Source organism: Diadema antillarum, unplaced genomic scaffold (assembly GCF_040938485.1).
Source record: "Diadema antillarum isolate AM-2024a unplaced genomic scaffold, OU_Dant_1.0 scf00000035, whole genome shotgun sequence".
Classification (NCBI taxonomy): Eukaryota; Metazoa; Echinodermata; class Echinoidea; order Diadematoida; family Diadematidae; genus Diadema; species Diadema antillarum.
Window position 1 is genome coordinate 4,099,252 of NW_027270924.1, and position 20,675 is coordinate 4,119,926.

The following is a 20,675-nucleotide window of genomic DNA, read 5'->3' on the forward strand; positions in this document are numbered from 1 at the left end:
TTCTATTTTATGTATTTCATTTATTCATTTTCATTTTCAGAAATGCATGCATATCATGCAAAAAAGAAACATTGATATTCTACAGATATCGCAATGCAATATAAACACAAATGATTGAAAAGCCTATATGAAAAAAAAATGTGTGACATTAACTAAATAATGTTTAAAAAATGAAAATAGAGGGAAAATTCAAAAGCAGAGCTTGTAATATGCTTTCCCCTCAAAACCATTATTGATAAGGAACAATGTGATGGGAGAGAAACGTATACCGGTATCATGTATAAAATGACAGTACATCGGACATTGCCGACAAAACTAAAAACCCTTCAAAGCCCTTTACAAAATTGCCTTCTTGCAATAAGGAATGGGGGGTGGGATGAGAAGGAGTCACGAGTTGACTGACAGAACAAAACATCATTAATGTAATCTAAGCCGATGTTTCTGCATACTTTGACGTCAATTTGATGTTGTCTTGCGAAAACATTGCGAAAATCAAAAACTCCCTTTTCTCTCCCCTGAAAAATCCATGATTTCGAGAGAAGGATGACTCGTCACCCTGATGGGAACGCATGATGACTGGGGAGGCCGCCATGACGATGTTTCGTCACAAACGAGTTACGAGGACACTTTGATTAACTCGACATCGATTCTGCATCACAATCTCACGGGCATGATCATCTCAGGAGAAGAGAGATTTTTCTAACAGCCGTCTAAATATATACCATGCCCTCAGGGCCACAGATCAAGCAGTGATCAGATTTATCCTCAAGTTTATCTCGGTAATCCGTATATCTATCAGTCTTAACCCACACACAAGATTTGGATTTGCATTCACCGAGAGCCCGTTTATTTCTTTATTCATTTATTTACATGCTTATTTATGTACGCATGTATCTTTGCCTCTGTTTGCTATATTCATTAGCTATTCATTCAATCAAGTAGTGATTTATGAGCTTATCTTGATTGTGATTACGTATTGATACATTAATTTGATTCCTCTATTCAGCAATTTATACATTTATCCTTTATTCTTAATATTATTGCCTTCCTAAATAAAAACACGACATTAAAAGGAATATCAACATGCATCAAACGTCAATCAAGCCAGAAACTATTAGTATAATTATTTGAATATTAGTATAATTTGAATTCATGAACAAAAGATTATTATTGAATTATGTGGTACATTCTTAAAAATCTATATGAGAAACCGCGGTCAAGCGCCCTACAATGATTTATGTTCGTTAAGCATGTTGCCAATCTTTATTTTGAATGTTGTGAATCCTTTTTTTTCCTTAGATTTTGCAGTAAGCAATTGCACACATAAACACACACGCACGCACACACACACACAGACACACACACACATATACATGGGAGCAATGTTCATATCTCCAAGTATATCGTGTAATGCTAGTGTTCACATTGTCGTTTCCACCGCGTCTAAGGTAAAGGCATCAGTCGGTGCTTTACACCTGTGTTCTGCGTTAGGTTCCAGCACTTTGACGTCATCCGTTAAAAATGTAAATTTAGGAACATAATGTAGGCCAGATTGCGATAATTTCCGGGGTTTTTTTTCAGCAAAGAACTAGAGCACGCCCTTAGAAATCTAGGCAAGATATTGAAAATCAACACTAAACATATTATGATATACACAGATATATGCGTGTATTTATAAGTGCGTATGTGATAAATACATATCAGGAAAAACAGAAATACAGGAAATAACAAAAGAAGCCATTGAGAGAGGTGGAGCGGAAAAAAAAAACATCCTGGGAATGAGGGAGAAGCAGTTTGATCGTACAAACGATGATTTGAACAACAAAAGTCTTTGGGGCGGACATATGGGGAGAAGGCATAAAAGGGATCGAGATAAACCGTTGGAATCAATCCTTTGACGTAGCAGTCAGGTAAAGATAGAACGAAAGATAGAAAACAAAATATCGACCAGAAGAAGTAATTACAGAGGAGAGCACATAATACTGTTTTCATTCATCTTCATTTTTTTTCTTAATATCATTGACTTTAAGAGAAAGAACAATAATAGCAGTTACTCAAAGGAAGCAAAAAGTAGATATCTGAACAAACCCATTCCGTATATTCCTTTCAATGCTACCGGCGAATATTTCATAATGATAAAAATAGGGGTAAAGAAATATTTTGAACCATACGCACTTTGATTTGGTTTGGACTGAAAATAACAGTTTCGCTCGAACCAATAACCACTCATCTTTTGCAGCGCAGTGACAAGCTTCGGGTGACTAATAAGAAAGCCCTGGTTTAGGTATATGGTTTGATTTTGGTTGGTTTCTGTATTTTTTTTTTCGTCCAAATTGTAATGAAATCACAAATGCAATACAAAGAAAGCAAATTTCAAAATAAAAAAGGTTGATAGACAAGATGACATAATTAAATTTCATATCCTAGAGATCTTGTAGTTTTGGGGGTTTTGTTTTTTTTGGGTTTTTTTACGTACACAAACTACCATTTTGTCACGGAGCATTTGCAGCAGGAGGCTGCATTTGAGGTAAGAAAGATTAATCTTATCTGACAAGAAAAAGAAGGAACATTCAGGTTGATGGACAGACGCCGAGATGGGTGGAAATGGAGGACGAGGCTGGAAGAATGTATTTTCTCGCTCTATGTTACGTTATCTAACTGCGAACTAGAAAAGATTTTCTTCGAAGTTCTGTATTAAGATTTCATTAACATGTGCAAGTAAAAGTGTGCGAGGGGCTTTCAATATCCGGTTGGTGCCTGGCTTATATAGAAAGAGGGAAGAAAATTGTTATTACGGGTGGCGCACACACTGGCAAAACGCATCTGTTGTCATTTCTTTTTATTTTCCCCCTTCCCTCCCCTCTTTCCCTACTGCTTTCCGTTCACAATTTCCTCGTTTATTTTTCGTACCACATCTACTGAGTATGTTACTGGACAAGAGTGCGGGCAGATGGACATGTATTATCGCGTTCCGTATCCACGCATGGGAAATGACAGAAGGCAACACTGGTGTAGAGCCAAATGGAAAGTGATGGGTTATTACATACATCTCTCCTCTGTCTGTATGTACGTATATCTGTTTGTCTGTCTGTCTGTCTGTCTGTCTTTTTCTCTCTCTCCTTCTTTGACATTAAATAATACACCATTTTCTTCCTATTACATTGATAACACCAGCAGAGCACTTAACGCGGGGCACCTTTAGACGAAATAAAAAGAACATTTAAAGCGTGACACTTCATGCGACATGTGTTTTCTCCAATCTGTATACTTTGAAAGTATTTCCCTAATTTTGCATTCTCTTTCAAAAGCACCATAAATTTTGGGATATTTCATAGCTCTTATGGTTATGGAACGTCAATTAGTGTCTGTCAAATTTCGTAGTGAACCACCTGCGCGTTTATCATTATGCCTGAAAGTTGTCTCTGAATTCAGGAATCTTCTTAACTAATTTTTCTTGTCTTCCTTCAGCAACTGAAGCAGCTCTTAAGTTTTTTCATCCCGGAAACGTCAAGATTCAGACTTAGGGTTACGCTGTGCTCGTGTACACAGATGATCTGTGCAGCTGTTAGTTCAAAGAACAAAAAAATATGAGCAGCTATTATTCCATTATCTTCTAACAAACACCTCTTCAAAGTTTTAGCATGTTTGAAATAAAACAAATCATACAGGGGAAAAAAATGAAATTTATAAGCTTTTAGGTATACATTAACGAGGTGCGCATGATGTATACCAACACCGGTACGGACCAACAACCACCGTGATTACAAGATGCATTTTGGTCCGTCAGGCATCACGTGAGTTGAAGACGCCAGGAGGAGCTTATTTCCGCCTCGTCGCAAAAGCTTACTTTCGCCTCCATCAAAAATTCATGAATTGTCACTTCTCTGTTAGCAATAATTCCGTGTCTTCTAACGCCGTGTACACGGGGATTTAAGGAAAAGAAGAAAGGGAAAAAAGATAAAGCGCTGCGAGCCAGAAACTGTGGGGTTTGTTATGATAACGTCAACTCTCATTACTGGCGGCATGCTCACTGGGTACACGTTGAGGGTATCTCTTGGTGTATGGGGACAGCATGGAAATTGCTCGCATAACTTGCTTTCATATTATCTTTCAATATGGGTTCATTAGCGTGGTCCCGTGGTAATACATAGTGCCATACTCTGTGTTTATCACGTGCGAAGGTCTTGGTTCCATTTTTTTTTTTCGCTCACCTTACCAATATTGACTCGTTTCTCCTGGGAGTATACCCTCCCAGGTATGACGCCAGCTAGTCTTGCAAGAAATTGTCGGAGAAGAGTCGGGTGTTTTCGTCATTGACAGATAATTAGCGCCGTGGAGTCGACTAGAGTTACACCTCCACGAGGAATGATAAATATACCAGACAACTGACATGGGAGAACTTTGGGAGACGGGTGCAAGGCAGAAAACGTGTCCTTTTACTTACCTTCACGTGATGAACCCCGACTGGCCTGCAGGAAGTGATGATATTTATAGGAAAAAAAATATGTGTATTTATTGACGACGATATGAAATAAAGATCCGGATTCGACTCGAAACACTTCTACAAGCTCCTGTTCAGTGTTGGTGGCTGTTACTGTCTTACGATCCGACGAACTAGGAACGGGGCGCACTGTTGGTAGTTAGTGAAATAGTTCAGTTAGTTGCCGACACACTGAAAGTCAAAGAGAGAAAACTTTGCTCGTCCTTCCCGGCATTGAGTAGAAAAACTTGCTCCTGTAATGCTTCGATAACAATCCACGCGTTTTTTCGTCGAAGCTGAAAAAACTGTCATAACAGACTACTTTATTGCCACCATAGAAGAATGAAGTCCGCTTTCAAAATGACGAGCCGGGAGAATCTGTCCAGTGTCCATACAAGAAGCAGGAACCAGCGGAAATTTCGTGTCTGTCGTTTGCCACTCTTTTTGGTCAAATCCAAGTGCATCATCCCCTTACTGTAGCCACTTGTGTGCCTAATTGAGCTGGATATTATTCAACACTAAGTAGTGAAGGGCGCCAGCTACGACACCTACCCCTGATTGATTGCACTTGAACTTGGTGGGATTGGCACGTAGACGAATATGGAGTGCGGGACAAGTCTCTTAAAAATTCTCTATAAAAGCTTACATTCAGAGACATTTGAATAATGAGAACACACACACACACACACACACACACACACACACACACACACACACACACACACGCACAAACGAACACACATGCATCTACACACACGCAACTAGTAGAGACTTGCTCCAGAACAACACTCATTCCCAGTAATAGTATCACTCGTCCTTTCATCACATACACTGTATTATAAGGACTCTTAAAACAACAACAAAGAACTTACGAACCCTATCTATCGCATGTTCTTTCAAACCACGGAAAAAATGACGCTGGAGAGCGAAAGACTGATTAAATTGACCCTGAGTATAATGTATTTCCTCACTCAACATAATGAGCAATATCATTACCATGACATGCACAGAAAGACCTCTGCAATGATTGTCTCCATGTGAATGTCATATTCTATCCAATTTCAGCCCACACTAAACGGTTCAATGAAACAAAAGACAATTTTGCATAGTGGGAAATATCTTGCTTGGATGTTCCGTTACGAGTCATGAAAGAATAGTTTGTCACCAATAAAATATGTTGTTGTTTGCAAACGAATCTCGTGAAATGGTTAATTTCAACTAGTATTTTCATGTCACTTTCGCAGTTTTAGTTTGTTTCATTTCTCCACTGACTTGTCATGCTTTTACTGTATTAACCCTTTCTAGCCCAATGAGTCAAAAAGTATGCGCAAATCTCGCACACAAACCTATGGACAGAAATTATTATGGCATACAAGGGTCAATCAAATCATTGTGACAAAATCGAAAATTGTCACATCAAAATAATTTTATACAAGAGTACTCAAAAGACAAAGATACAATAACGTGTATAATATACACATAATTCACTTTATACTAGAAGGTACATGTGGATTAGACCGTTATGAATAAGCACTTCGTTTGACTGGGATAACCGTCTTTGTGCAGTATGATATTGAGAAAAAAAACTCGCTTATCTTTAACTGAAGATTCAAAACACACACGCATCACATGCATAGAGCACAGAATTTCTGAGTATTTTCAATATCTTCTGGCCGAGGAGGAGAACAAAAGGGAATATAACAAGACACAAATGAATTCACCTGACAAAGAAGGGGATTCTAATACATGAATAGGGAAAATCTGGGAGAAGAGAAGCTATAGTATATAACGCTTATGCTTAAAACAGAATTTGATGCAATCGTGGACAGACTAAACTCTGGAAAACTCATGAAAAAAAGATTATACAATGACAGCAAGAGAATATTAAGCAAAGGCGTGTATTAATCGACATGTTTGTTAAACTATAGATCGGCTGTTGCGATCTTACAAATTTCATTTGTACAGAGGGAGCCAAATTGCAGAAAATTCACACCTCAAGATTATACAATTTATTTAAGGCCTTTGGGGGGAAGAACTGAACATGTGACAAACTAGAAAATGTATTACTGTCAAACAAAGCCGCCCCTATAATTTCGACATTAGAGCCGTTGTTTGGAAAACGTATTTGCAGAATGAGGGAGGGGAGAGAGATAGATAGAAGGATAAGGAGAAAAGGTGAGCGAGAAACAGAGGGAACGGGAGGGGGAGGGGGAGGGGAAGGGGAGGAGGGGAGAGGTAGGGAGGGGGAGATGAACTCTTACAATACACCGAGTTCTGTGTTCGTCGGTTTGGGTTCTCAAAGTCGCCTGCCTATAGTCTGTAATGTTAATTTCAGACAAAAGTGGCAATCTTTTCGACAGAAAAAAAAATTATAAAAAACAAATAAACAGACAAACAGAACAAAACAACCGTAAAACAGAGTAGACATACCGAAACCACTTCAACCAATTGATTGAAGCAATTTTCAAAAGTCTGAAGTTACATTTTCAAAACCTAAAAAAGTTCCTGACGCAAGTTCTCGCCGAAATACTTTCAGTCTACTCTGAAGTACTGATTTCTGTAAGCCGTTTCATCTTTTCAGTTAGTTCATTGGTGGTCCATTTCATTCTCTCTTTTTTTTTACATCTTCAAAAGAAATATACATGTAATGACACATTAACGGAACAATAAGTTGTGTAATTTGTGGTCAGTGGTTATTATCTCATGTCTGCAATTCGAGTAAAGCTTCCTCTCGTTTTGTCTGTGAGCCGTTACAAACTGGGGTGCTTTTCTGCACATTTTCTTGTTTAAATCGTTAAACTAGGGGAAAAAAAACCTGCACGTCCATATAAATCTTCAATTTTCCTTATAAAACTATAAACAATTCGCTTATGTCATTTCAACCGCTTATCGTGTCTTGTGCTCTGTTTTCAGTCTCTTAATGTCACTGTTTTCGTCGCCGCCCTTGTATCTAACCGTCTTGTCACTTTTTGGATCCAGGAAATCTTTTCCCGCCAAATCGGGCACGTCCGAACACTCCATGATAGCACTGTCTGGTACCTGGATGTGAAAAGAAGAAATCGATAATTTTTATTACTTAACTGTTTAACCGAATAAACCCGGTAAGAACAAAGCCCGTTTGCCACAAACTGAACACGAATCATTCTTGTAGATATACCGTTATTCAATTACAGTTAACAAATTCCTTAAGGATACAATTAAGTTCCACTCATCGAACACCATCAAACGGTAACGAAGCTGGTGAATGATTGGTCCTCTCGCTATTGTAGTATTTTTTTTTTGTCAGATGTTCTTACAAACTTGTTTTTAGTGCGACATCGATCATGGTGAAGTTCTAACCCAGAAGAGTGGAACATAGGAGTTGCAAAGTCTTGACTAATCTTGTTTCTATTTTCGCGCTTTCCGAACCTACAGTAAACACTGGTAAATGTGCTGTACTCAGGCTCTGCACATTGTTCGGTATCATGTGACATGTACATTTCATGGCATTACGTAACTGTTTTGTGAAAATCAATTCAACCTCGTTTATACTGAAAAGGCTTTAGTACATAATGCTGTTCAATTAGTTTTTTTTTTCGGAGTTAAGTTGGTAGGTGTTGCTGAAAAAGAAAGAGAGCTGTCTTTTCTGATGATGCTAACAAGGTGACATACACTGATATTAAAATGTAAAATTCAGAAGTGGATTATTTACACTTATAATCTCGCTACGATCAATATTCAGGCGGAAGAATTGAATCCCTTCAATCGAAAACATGATCGATCAGTTTTTTTGACACAGCATGAATGTTTTCCTCGCATAACATCGCATATCCAATTATTCATCCCAAAAATTGAAAATATCAGTTATAGACTTTAACATGGTATTCCCGGTACCCACGAGCAAATGTCTAAAGACTAAACCTTTCCCGAATTACCAACGTCATGGGCGTGTACTGCGGGTGGTGGTGCGCGATCACCGGGTCGTTGTCCTTGCGACTGTAGGCGAGGATGAAGGACCACCGACGTCGCTCGCTGCTGTTCGGGCTGCTGCAGTGGAGGAGGTTGGAGTGGAAGAAGATGGCGTCGCCGGGTCCCAGCTCGACGAAGGCGAGTCCGAGTCTCTTCTTGGCGTGCTCGACGCGCTCCAGATTCGCTCCCGTCTGCCCGCCAACCATCTCGTGGTCGACTCGGCCCATTTTGTGTGAACCAGGTATGACCTGTTGAGCGACATTGCTTACTCATGACACTCACGCTGAAGGAAGTATTGATATAAATGATTTGCTGAATTCTTAACGGATGACGAAAACAGCAAGCCCACATTATTGCATATATATGGGGGTGAGGATGTATATATATATATATATATATATATATATATATATATTTATTTATTTATTTATTTATATACTGTATATATCCGCACTTCTAAGTTATTCACGAATGGAAATTTGTCTTTTAGAGCAAAATCATTATATCACTCCTATGGTCGTTAAAACGGGGCAGGAGGAATATCATATCACACAAACTTTCGAGGTTTAAACAAGTATTACATATATCGTATTGTTTGTCACTCTGAAATCATCTCTGAGTTAATAATACAAAATATCATAACTATCATTATACAAGATAAAAGCCACACATAATATAGAATACACTCGTACATATACAACAGAAAGCAACGCCATTTTATGTTTTATATATATATATATATATATATATATATATATATACACAAATCATCATGGTATGATCCCTCTTACCTGCAAACAGCCGTTTTCTTTGTCGCATTTGTCAACTGCGACGAATGTAGAACTCATCATATCGGGAAAGAGACATCCGTTTTTATACCAGTACCTTCGAATAGCATTCATAGCAACAAGCTTGTATCATTTCTTTATATCTTTACATGGTCATAAATACATGTATATGCAAAAAAAAAACTATTAGCAAATCTGTTCATCCCATAATTATGCAAATACAATGTCTGATCCGTTGACTGCATGGACGCATTTCGTTACATTTTATGTTAGATTTTGAATTACTGGGTCGTATTGATAACTTTTATAACGTTAACGCATGCAAGGTCTAAAAAATGATAATATCATTATTACATATAAAATTTATTAATTGCATCTCTATTTCTGATTTCACGAATTTATACATTCATTCGTTTGGCACGAGTTGCCTGGTTGACACACTGCAAAAAGATCGGTGTAAGATTTAATACCATGGGTGTTAAATATAACACCGATCAAGTGTCAATAGAGGACCACACCCACAGGTGTAGAAAGTATGTTGTGATGGTGTTGAAAAGTGATTGCCTGGCACTTCGCGGTGTTAATTTGACACTGTTGCTGGTGATATTTTGACACCGCGCTGGTGTTAATTCGATACTGACACTACATGGTGTTGATTTGATATTGTTGCTTAAATGTCAGTGGTATATCACCCGTCCAGTGTCAATAGGAAACCACACCAACTGGTGTTACTGTGGTGTAAATGTGTTCACAATTTTTTTTTCTCAAAAATCGAGCACAGTATCGGAAAGTTCGTGCTCCTCTTGTTGAAGTTCAAAATCAACAAGATACACAGCAACTAATAATTATCTATATATAAAAAAGGTGTTTTTTATTTTATTTTGAAGTGACACCCGTGGTGCTAATTCAACACGCGACTTTTTGCGGTGTACCGTTGCCAACCATTGCTATCTACACTGTAAAAAATTTGTTTAGTTTCTAAACACCTAACTAAACACTTTTCTGTGACAGTTTAAAAACACTGCGACGCGTTTATATATTAAACATGTTTAGAAACTAAACACATGCTGTGTTAATTTTCAGCACACCCTAGGTGTTTATCACACACACATGTTTATGTTTTAAACGGTTCTGATGTTTAAAAACTAAACACCTGCTCTGTTTATAGCCTAAACACCAAACGTTTACACCATAATCACTCACAGTGTTTAAATACTAAACACCGCACAGTCACATAATCACCCACAATGTTTAAGATCTAAACACTGAACCAAAAAATAAACATGACGCACTGTTTACTATGTAAACACTGCGACATGTTTATTCGCTGTGACAGATTAAAAACACTGCGACATGTTTATTTGCCATTTTAGTGTTTATTCTCAGAACACATGTCTGATTTTTAGATCGATCACAAAATTGCATACACTAAACATGTGACATGTTTACATATTAAACATCTCAATTTCTCAGTGTTTATATGATACATGTTTACACCTTATACATGCTGAGTGTTTATATGAGACATGTTTACACATCATACATGGTAATTTCCACGTGTTTATACGAGACATGTTTACACATCATACATTCATACATGCTAATTTATACGTGTTTAAATGAGACATCATCATGCATGTTAATTCCCATGTATTTATTAGTGTACAGTGGATTGTTTCCACATTTTTTTTTTTTTTTTTTGTGCATGGAATGGGATAAACGCATAACATTATATAGAATTTACCCAGTATGTACCAAATCATCAGCACACTTACATCGCATAATACCAGGGAAGACCTGGGTTAGCTTTCACAAACATTTTGGCTACAAGAGGCAAAGGCAATTCTCTGAATGCAAGTTATCAAAACATCAGTCAAACTTGGGCAATATCTAATGAACAATATTAGTAAGTTAAAATCCTTTAAAGGGTAAATCGAGTCCAATAAATAAGATAGTCTGATAAAGAAGAGTAACGTTTAACAGTAAAAATTTGAATGAAATCGGATGAAAAATAAGGAAGTTATAAAATTTTGAAGTTTTGCTAATTTCTGCAAAGCAGTTAAAAGTGGATATGAATATGCAAATAAGTGAGTTGACCATGCCATAACCTCACAATTTTTCATTGATCGTATACAAAAAAAAAAAAAAAATGATGAAATTCAATGTTTATGTCAATGAAATGTGAAACATTATGGTATTGCTGGTTGAATAACTTCAGAAAAGTGATCAGTTAGGTATATCAGGACTTGAGCCTTGGGAATAATTGCGTTTGAATGAAAAACTTGAAATTAAGTAAGTTGTGAGGGAATGACATGCCCACGTTGCCATTTGCATATTCATATCAACCATTCAAGAACTGTTTCCTCAAAAATTAGCGAAACTTCAAAATGTCATAACTTCCTTATTTTACATCCGATTTCGATCAAAATTTTTACCAATGAACTCTTGATACATGTATTTCACTCTTTCTTATCAGACTAACATGTATTTGGACTGGATTTCCCCTTTAAATATTGCCATGTTTTGCTATACGACACCATACTGAGTTAATGCAAGATACCTGGGAGTCACTGGCCTGTACACGAAGACGTAAATGAAATTCTCTCCTATACACATAGTAAAATTTGTATATGCAGGAAATGGCACACAACTCATTTTGGAGAAAAAAATGTAATGTAATTCTTGGCCTACTTTCAAGAATTGCCGTCTTTCTACTGTATTCAGAACTTATTCATAGTATTGTAAAACAAACTAATAAACTTGTTGATTGTGAATTGCAACTCGACGCTTCGGAAGCTTGACATGTATGTAACACCTCCAGGAACATAACTGCAGTCTGTGAACAAATACATGCCGACCTTAAAGATTGCATCAATTATTGGCAAAGTGCTTTGGGGTGTACCCGAACCAGATTAGGCTCACGGCAAATTATACCATGCACAACACTATGGTCGTATTGGTACTGATCAGGGAGTGTAGATGATGCACTCCGTCATAAAGAGACCAAAAAAAAAAAAAAAAAAAGGTTTTCACTGTATTTAGCCTGTGGTGAACATCTGCACTCCCTGATCAGTACCAATAATGGAATTTAAATACATACATGATATTGTTCTTTTCACTGCGACGATCACTGAAAGTACATGTAGGCTAATAGTACTGTATGGATTTTTCACTTTTGCTATTTTGAGAGAAATATTAGAATGTTAGTGGATATCAAGGGGTGAGTGAGAAAAAACTTCTACGTTGCTAGAACCTTGGAGAAAGAAGTCAAACTCAATGGGTATACATGAATAGTCTATTAGAGTCTAATCAGTCTCATCATACTCCACATAATCATGGTATGGAGGGCTACTTTCAATCTCGACACAGCAGAATTTTTGGTAAAGACAAGAGGATATGAACAAAGAAAAAATAAAGCATTGCAACTGGAGGCGGGAGGGTATGCAAGGCTGTCATGAACACGCGATGTGATCAGCAAGACTCCTCCCTTGTCAATTTGTCAGTCAGTTGCAAGACTCCTCCCTATTCTTCATACATGTTGTACTACATTTCTAATACTTCTCTCCATGTCACCGATTTCAAGAATATCTCAGAAAGAAAATATTAACTACCGGATACTGCATTTCCTATCAGGTCTACAAGAAAATTGCAAAGAATTCCAAACAAATGCAACTACTGGCCTCTTATTTGCGTCCAATATCTGCTGATTGTATTGGAAGCACCTTAGGGGGAAAAAATGAAATGGCTGATATTTTGATTTGATTTGTTTTGATTTTTATATTCCTTTTTGCACAAGATTATAACAGAAAGCCAATCGAACAAAGTTCTTGAGTAATATCGTAACAGTGAATTACAAGGACATTGGTTAATGAATAAAATGAAGTGAATAAAACTGTTTTTCTTAATAGTGCAAAACGATTTCGAGAGAGTGTCTTTACATATTAGATAAAATTACAATTTTACGTACCAGCTGTTAAAAAAAAAGACAATTACACATATCTATGAGCAATAAGAATGCAGGTGACCATTATCGTAAGCACAGAGGACAATAGAATCGCTTTGTTTTGGATATCCCTGCCATTTCAAAACCAATTTTCATCAAAAAAGCATTGAATTCATCTTCGAATTATATAGGCCCCCTACCTTCATATTTCTTTAGAGGTTCGTCATTATGTAATACACACACGCATTTACACACACAAGGAGAACTGAAGCCCCATCGCATACAAAACCCTATCATCCTCCATATGATTTACTTTATTCTAGTATACAGGTTTAGATGCACACTGTCAGTGAAGAAAAAAAAACAATAGAAAGGTTGCTCTAACAGGTGGGATGCCTCCTAATAGGTCTGTAGTGCATCATGACGATGTGAGACATCACATGGCTAGCGGGAAAAAGATTATTAACATTCAAAATTATTACCGGTATCCATGGTTCATTTCCTTCATATGGCATGTAGGCCTATAGATATACTGTATATCAGTATATCTTGCGATGTCCTTGTAATCCTCAGATGTTTGCACTTTTAGACCGGTTGTATAGAAGTAAGCGCATGCATCTTTCAGTCTAATCCAGACAAGTTTGGCGTGATCCCTGATCAATTCTTCCATGACGTACTGGTGCTGGTAAAAAGAAATGATTACACAAGGAAAACAAATCAGGTGGCTTTGCAATACAATGGACTTAACTGCTCCCATAGATTCTGAAAATGAATGGATAGCAAAGAAGTTGACTGAATCCATAAGCAAGTTCAAATGAAAAGGAATGACAGAATCCCTTCATCACATTAGCACTTAGTGTCTTGCGTCAGTTTTTTACTTACTTTGCTGAATTTTCTGGAAATAATTCAAGTCTTTTTGTTGTTACTGTTGATTCTTTCTTATTCATCATCATTATCAAGCAGAGTTACGACCATTACTGTATCCTTTGTCTCTTGGGTGAAGATTTTCACATCTGTAATTTACACTTTCAACAGTATTTGCAATTTGCAATAAATAAATTTTCCATATTTATTTTAGCTAATGGATTGGATTCAGGAGTCAGGAGTAGGTATTTCCCCCCCCCCCCCCCAAAAAAAAAAACCCAAACAAACAAATAGAAGAACTTAAAGCATCTAAAATCTGCATTTCATAGAAACTCATTTACATGCCCTTTAAGTACATAATATTCATTGATTTGGCTCTGCAATTTTGAGTAGACTACTTACTTGATTTCCACTTTCCACATTGGTAGTATACAGTGATGTACTATCCCCAGTTGATTTACTCTGCTGACTGCACCATGCCTCGTTCTCTGCCAGCAGAGGTAATGTCTTGCAGAATTTATACAGTCGTCAGGACATCATCGTCACCCACTTTGGTGCCATCGGCATCCCTTTCCAAGACATCCTAATGGGCTTTACATTCAATTTTCACCACCTGTTGAGTTATGAAGAATTTACAGGGAATAAAACTGAATTTCACTCAAAATATAGAGTCTAGTCACTAACTCATCGTCATTCACATGAAAGATACTTCATAACTTCGTAAAATTAAAGATACAGTGAGTTTGCCCGCTTGGCCGAGTTTACCCATAACTACGGTACCGGTAATCTGTAGAGTGTAGGCCTATTGTATTGATTGTAACGTTAACAACACTAACACGTTACAGTTAGAGCGTTCCCCGTTCTAACGTTAGATTTAGAAATAGAAAACTAAAACAAACGAGCAAAATCTTTAAGGGCGTAGCCTATTTCTACGCCTACTACAGTTCTACATTACACGAGGGCAATTTTGCAATAAATCTTGTTATTCACCGACTTAGCAGACTTAGCAGACTTAGAAGTGTATTCTACCGCTTTCATGCAGACCGGCCAGGCTGGAACTTTATCGCTTCGACGCCATTTCACTCAAAATATAGAGTCTAGTCACTGACTCATCGTCATTCACATGAAAGATACTTCATAACTTCGTAAAATTAAAGATACAGTGAGTTTGCCCGCTTGGCCGAGTTTACCCATAACTACGGTACCGGTAATCTGTAGAGTGTAGGCCTATTGTATTGATTGTAACGTTAACAACACTAACACGTTACAGTTAGAGCGTTCCCCGTTCTAACGTTAGATTTAGAAATAGAAAACTAAAACAAACGAGCAAAATCTTTAAGGGCGTAGCCTATTTCTACGCCTACTACAGTTCTACATTACACGAGGGCAATTTTGCAATAAATCTTGTTATTCACCGACTTAGCAGACTTAGCAGACTTACCGCTTTCATGCAGACCGGCCAGGCTGGAACTTTATCGCTTCGACGCCATCTTAGCTAGATCCGCTCCTTTATGCAGTACAACGTTAACAGTCAGTGCTGTCGATCGAGTCGTATTGTACAGTGTACCAGTAGTGGACGATACCAAGCCTAGAACAAATGCGCACGTACTGTAGGCCTACGCACATCGGCTGCTAGGGCAGCACCAGCCAGCCAATCAGACAGATCTATCCGTACAGGTACGTACGCGCACATCTCCTTTCCCGCCAATTGTGCATTGATTATGGTCATGATTTATGCATAGCACGAGTGTGCGCTAGAAGCGCACGCACAGGGCACCACTGCGTGCGTTGTGGCCGGCCGCGGCCGTCATGTCACATGCGCTGCTGACTTGTAGAGTACGAGTATCACAGTGTTTATGTTAAACATGTGCGGTGTTTAGAACGTGTTTACGAGGCGTTCTAAATGTAAACGCGTCTGTTTACCCTGACAGTAGAAGTGTTTAGGCCTAACCAACAAACATTTGGGTAATGCCCTAAACCATGAACGAAATCATTAACAAAGGCGACTACCATTTTTTTTCTAGCAGTTAAAATATAGGACTGTACATGCGAAACAAAAATTTAAATTTATTACAGTTGTATTACATATTTTTAGGTTATCCTTTTTCCTTATTGATTAGGCATTTCCATGAAAGGCCTAAAACATGAATTATTTCATAGTGCATCTTGATGTCGTAACAGTTTCCACTTTCTCGTGATAAAAGGAAACTACGAAATTGCAATTCACACGCCATTTCCAACACTTCTCCATATATATATGGACATATTGAGATTAACATAGCGTGACCAGAATAAACACTCCAACTAAACACTCCAAGCTAAACACTTTAACTCTCAATACTTTACACGTGCTATACACACCGGGTGTTTAGATGTTAAACAAAGTGTTTAGATTTTTAACGCTGTGTTTAGTTCATAAACATGTCGCATGTCGCATTTTTTACAGTGTACTTGGAGGTAAGCACAAAGTGTGTGTATACTGTTTCTCCTCCTTTTCGGGTTGGAGAATTTTTTTTAAAAAAAAACCTCAGCAGAGAACAGAAGATCTTTTCTTAGTCACAACAGCAAAAGACGAAAAAATGAATAAATAGATAGATAGATAAATAATTAAAGAAGTAAATAAGTAACTACATTTCTATATTTGTAAGGTATTGATATGTCATAAAGATGCACTTCAGATTAGTCGATCCCGCAGAGAGAAATGAAGTATATAATAAGACAACTTGCTCACCCGTAGTCTTGGTGCCAGACAAACCGTCCACCTGTCTTTGGTTCTTTCATAATCATCTTGGTATGGTAGTGATATATTTCTCCTCCCAACAACTGAAAAAAAAGTGCACCGCAAACGTCAACTCGCTTAATCACCTCATAGTTATCCTGTTAGATGCACGACAGGTTGCAATTGTCTTCGATATTGGCCTCATTAAAGTATCTCTTATATAAATGGTGAATAAATTTTGGGTGATTTGAAAAAAAAAAAACATTATGTGCTTATCTTTATGTACATATTATATTTGTGCATTTCGTTGGTTTGTTTGTTTGTTTGTGTGTAGTTTTTTTTTTTTTTTTTTTTTTTTTTTTTTGGGGGGGGGGGGGTTTCTTCTGACAAGATGGCTGAATAGCTCATTCATCAGCTGCACGAGGCTGGTGTTCCATGGAGTCCAGTTGCGAATAATATGCCCAACATTGGGCAATCGTGTGTTACACGTGTAGTGGTCAAGAGTAAAAACAATAGAAAATGAAAATTAGAAGCGAGAAGAAGAAGAAATACTGGAAAAATGAACAAAAACAACTGAAGAAGAAGAAATTCTGAGTTCCATTACACTCGTGACATTCATAGCATGGATTTTGAAATGTATGTGAAACATATTGCGCGGGAAAAATTAGACGACAGGAAAGACTGGTCTACCTTCTCGCTGACTCCACCGACTTTCTGTGACCTGGCGATCATGCCTGTGATGTCGTTGCCGGGGTGACTCCAGATGACCAGGCGAGTCTCCCTGCCGTGGCCGTCGTTCAGGGGATACGAGTGTTTTAATATCCCCTCGTCGTTTTCTAGGGCTCGTCGCAGCTTCTTCATCTCAGCTGCACTGAGCAGTGACCTGCGAACCAGGGGCCAGAAAAGTTCACAACCTCAGCCAACGCCAAACGTTGTTTCTGTTTAGTTATTGTTGTTTTTTCGTCCTCCATACTGACTCTACAGATTGGACTAACATTGAATGTGTTTACATGAATGTTGCTCTAAATGAAAGAGAATTGATTTCAAAGGCTAGATCAATCTCATGCCAAACAAAGATAATTAATGTTGAAGGCAGCAAGCACATTACGTGCAATAAGTTTCACACTAAGTATTAAGAGAACGAAGGGCAACCTTACAGCTCGAATGAATGCGGTAAATACCAATTTTACTTCCATGAGGCATAATGAACATATATGCAAGACCATAGACTTGGTTAAAGACGGGACTTGCATGTTTAATGACGGGAAGAGGATGAAAAGATGTGGATCCTTTTTTAAGTTTTACGCTTATTCATGTTAATGGAGATGTCCTTTACGCTGCACTCATGAAAACTGGACAATATTAATGAAGCTTCAAGAATCTATCATAAGGTTGTCCATGAAGTAATCTATGAGTGCAAACGATAATTGCAAACAAACATTATATGATCTTAAAAATGGGGTTACGTTGAGGTATGTTTGGACCACGAGTCAATGAGGTGATATTTCTGTGATGACGAGTTATTCCCTGTGTGACGTGATTGCTCATGATGAAGCGCGTCGCTGTTTGGCGCCCTCTCGTCAGACCTTGCAGCGCTGTACGATACAGCACACCGTGACTGAGACAGTCAGTAACATAGGCGCCGGAAGTGGGGGGGCAGGGGGGGCGGCCGCCCCCCCAATCCAAAAAGTGGGGGGGCAAAACGCATTTTTGCCCCCCCAAAAAGCCCCCCCCCCAAAAAAAAAAAAAAAAAATAATAATGATAATAAAATAATAATAATAAAAATAAATGAATAAACAAAGAAAATAAAATAAATATGTATATATGGGAATAAAAGGGAAAAAATATGGCTGCAAACGGCAGCTTTTGGACTGTAAAATGTCAAAATTTTCAAAAGCTCGCTCGCTTCGCTCGCTCGCATCCAGCAGTTGAGCCCGGTGCGCCTCCCCCTTAATTTCTAAAGCGAAAAACATAGCTACGACGGCAGTTGTTGGACTCTAGAATGTCAAAATTTTCAAGCTCGCTCGCTTCGCTCGCTCGCATTGAATCGTTATGCCATTCTCCTAATGTTGCTGACCGTAATTGCCAGTAGTTGCGCCCGATGCCCCTACCCCTTAATTTCCAAAGCGAAAGATAAATATAGCTACAAACGTGAGTTTGGGGACTGTAAAATGTCAAAATTTTCAAGCTCGCTCGCTTCGATCGCTCGCATTGAATCGTTATGCCACTCTCCTAACGTTGCTGCCAGTAATTGCCAGCAGTTGCGCCCGATGCCCCCCCCCCTTAATTTCCAAAGCGAAAGATATAGCTACAAACGGGAGCTTTTGGACTGTAAAATGTCAAAATTCTCAAGCTCGCTCACTTTGCTCGCTCGCATTGAATCGTTATGCCATTCTCCTAATGTTGCTGCCAGTAATTGCCAGCAGTTGCGCCCGATGCGCCGCCCCATTAATTTCCAAAGTGAAAGATATAGCTACAAACCCCAGTTTTGGGACTGTAGAATGTCAAAATTTTCAAGCTTGCTCGCTTCGCTCGCTCGCATTGAATCGTTATGCCATTCTCCTAATGTTGCTGCCAATAATTGCCAGCAGTTGCGCCCGATGCGCCCCCATTTATTTCCAAAGCGAAATATATAGCTACAATTAAAACTCCAGTTTTGGAACTGCAGAATATAAAAATTTTAAAGCTCGCTCGCTTCGCTCGCTCGCATTTTATTGTTATGCCATTCACCTTATGTTGCTGACAGTATATAATTTGTCGATTGTTTCACACCGTCATTCCATAATCCATGTAAGGAAAACTTACAATGTTCCTCAATGACAATGATTGTTGAATGTATCACATTCCGTAATGTATTGTAGTCCCATTATTGCTCACGCACACACGCACAAGCATACAGACCGTCAAAATTACTTTATGGTTCCCCCATGTTTCGACCCACCGTACTCCACTTTATATATAAATATATATATATATATATATATATATATATATATATATATATATATATATTAGATGTGTGTGTGTGTGTGTGTGTGTGTGTGTGTCTATATTGTGTAACATATGCATGGTCTAATCTTGAGCCCCCTCCAATGTTTGCCCCCCCAATCCAAAACTGCTTCCGGCGCGCCTGGTCAGTAATTATCGGTATTACCCACTGATCTATACAGGAAAGATCTGGATTTCTCGCAGGTCGATCGCTTTGAAGCCACCGCGCCGCCATCTCACCACGCACATCGCTTATAGGCCTACACATTGTGTAGAAACTCACAACATCACATAGTCTATAGATGACAGTCTCTGCGTGCTGGAAAACGTGTGCGAGTCCACATAGAGTGTGCCTGGCAACATGGCGGCACAGAGGCTTCACTTGTTGGTTCAGAGTGAATGGGTCAATGAGTTATCCAGATCAGTGTACGTCCTATAAGAAATCAGTGGCATTACCCGGCCGTCAGTGGACAAGACTGCAGGGCTGCGCTTTACGATAAAGCTGAGATAGTCTTTGATATCTTACAATGTATATGCTCCTATACATGTGAAGAGTTTGGTTGCAAAATGAGTGAATTCAATTTTTGTCAATTTGAGAACAAAGGATATGATAAAATAATTGTGATATTTTTCATTAAATATTCAAAAATGTTCCTTATCATGTAACGAGTAATGACATCAATGGAAATGTTTGATTTTGTTCTATGTGATGATGGACTTACAGTAAAAAAAAATGTTTTAAAATGACTCTCCATGGATTTCATATCACGACTCAAACAGGGGCGTTAATACAAGAGCGTTGGAGTCACTGAATGGCACTTTAAGGGATCATTTAGTTTTGGTTGAGACTAAACTTCAGGTTTTTATCAATTTTTTTTGGTGAGATAGTGAGAAACCTCTTATGAAATATGAAAGAGCATGTAATTCCAGGAGGATTTCAACGT

The 20,675-nt window shown here is 38.2% G+C and overlaps 2 protein-coding genes across 2 annotated transcripts in view; both read right to left on the reverse strand.

Annotated features, from left to right (window-relative positions):
* Positions 1 to 4,906, reverse strand: part of LOC139744317 (uncharacterized) — a 74,667-nt gene extending 69,761 nt beyond the window's left edge. The window contains exon 1 of the mRNA XM_071654768.1: positions 4,445 to 4,906. The gene's annotated coding sequence lies outside the window, so the exon portion shown is untranslated. The remainder of the gene's footprint in view (positions 1 to 4,444) is intronic.
* A 2,460-nt stretch (positions 4,907 to 7,366) lies between these two features.
* LOC139744766 (uncharacterized) overlaps positions 7,367 to 20,675 on the reverse strand; it is a 30,984-nt gene continuing 17,675 nt past the window's right edge. Inside the window, exons 8-12 of the mRNA XM_071655191.1 lie at positions 17,433 to 17,625; positions 16,755 to 16,846; positions 9,220 to 9,313; positions 8,395 to 8,676; positions 7,367 to 7,519 (exon numbers count right to left, since the gene is read on the reverse strand). Of these exons, the coding sequence (XP_071511292.1) occupies positions 7,367 to 7,519; positions 8,395 to 8,676; positions 9,220 to 9,313; positions 16,755 to 16,846; positions 17,433 to 17,625 (814 nt within the window). The remainder of the gene's footprint in view (positions 7,520 to 8,394; positions 8,677 to 9,219; positions 9,314 to 16,754; positions 16,847 to 17,432; positions 17,626 to 20,675) is intronic.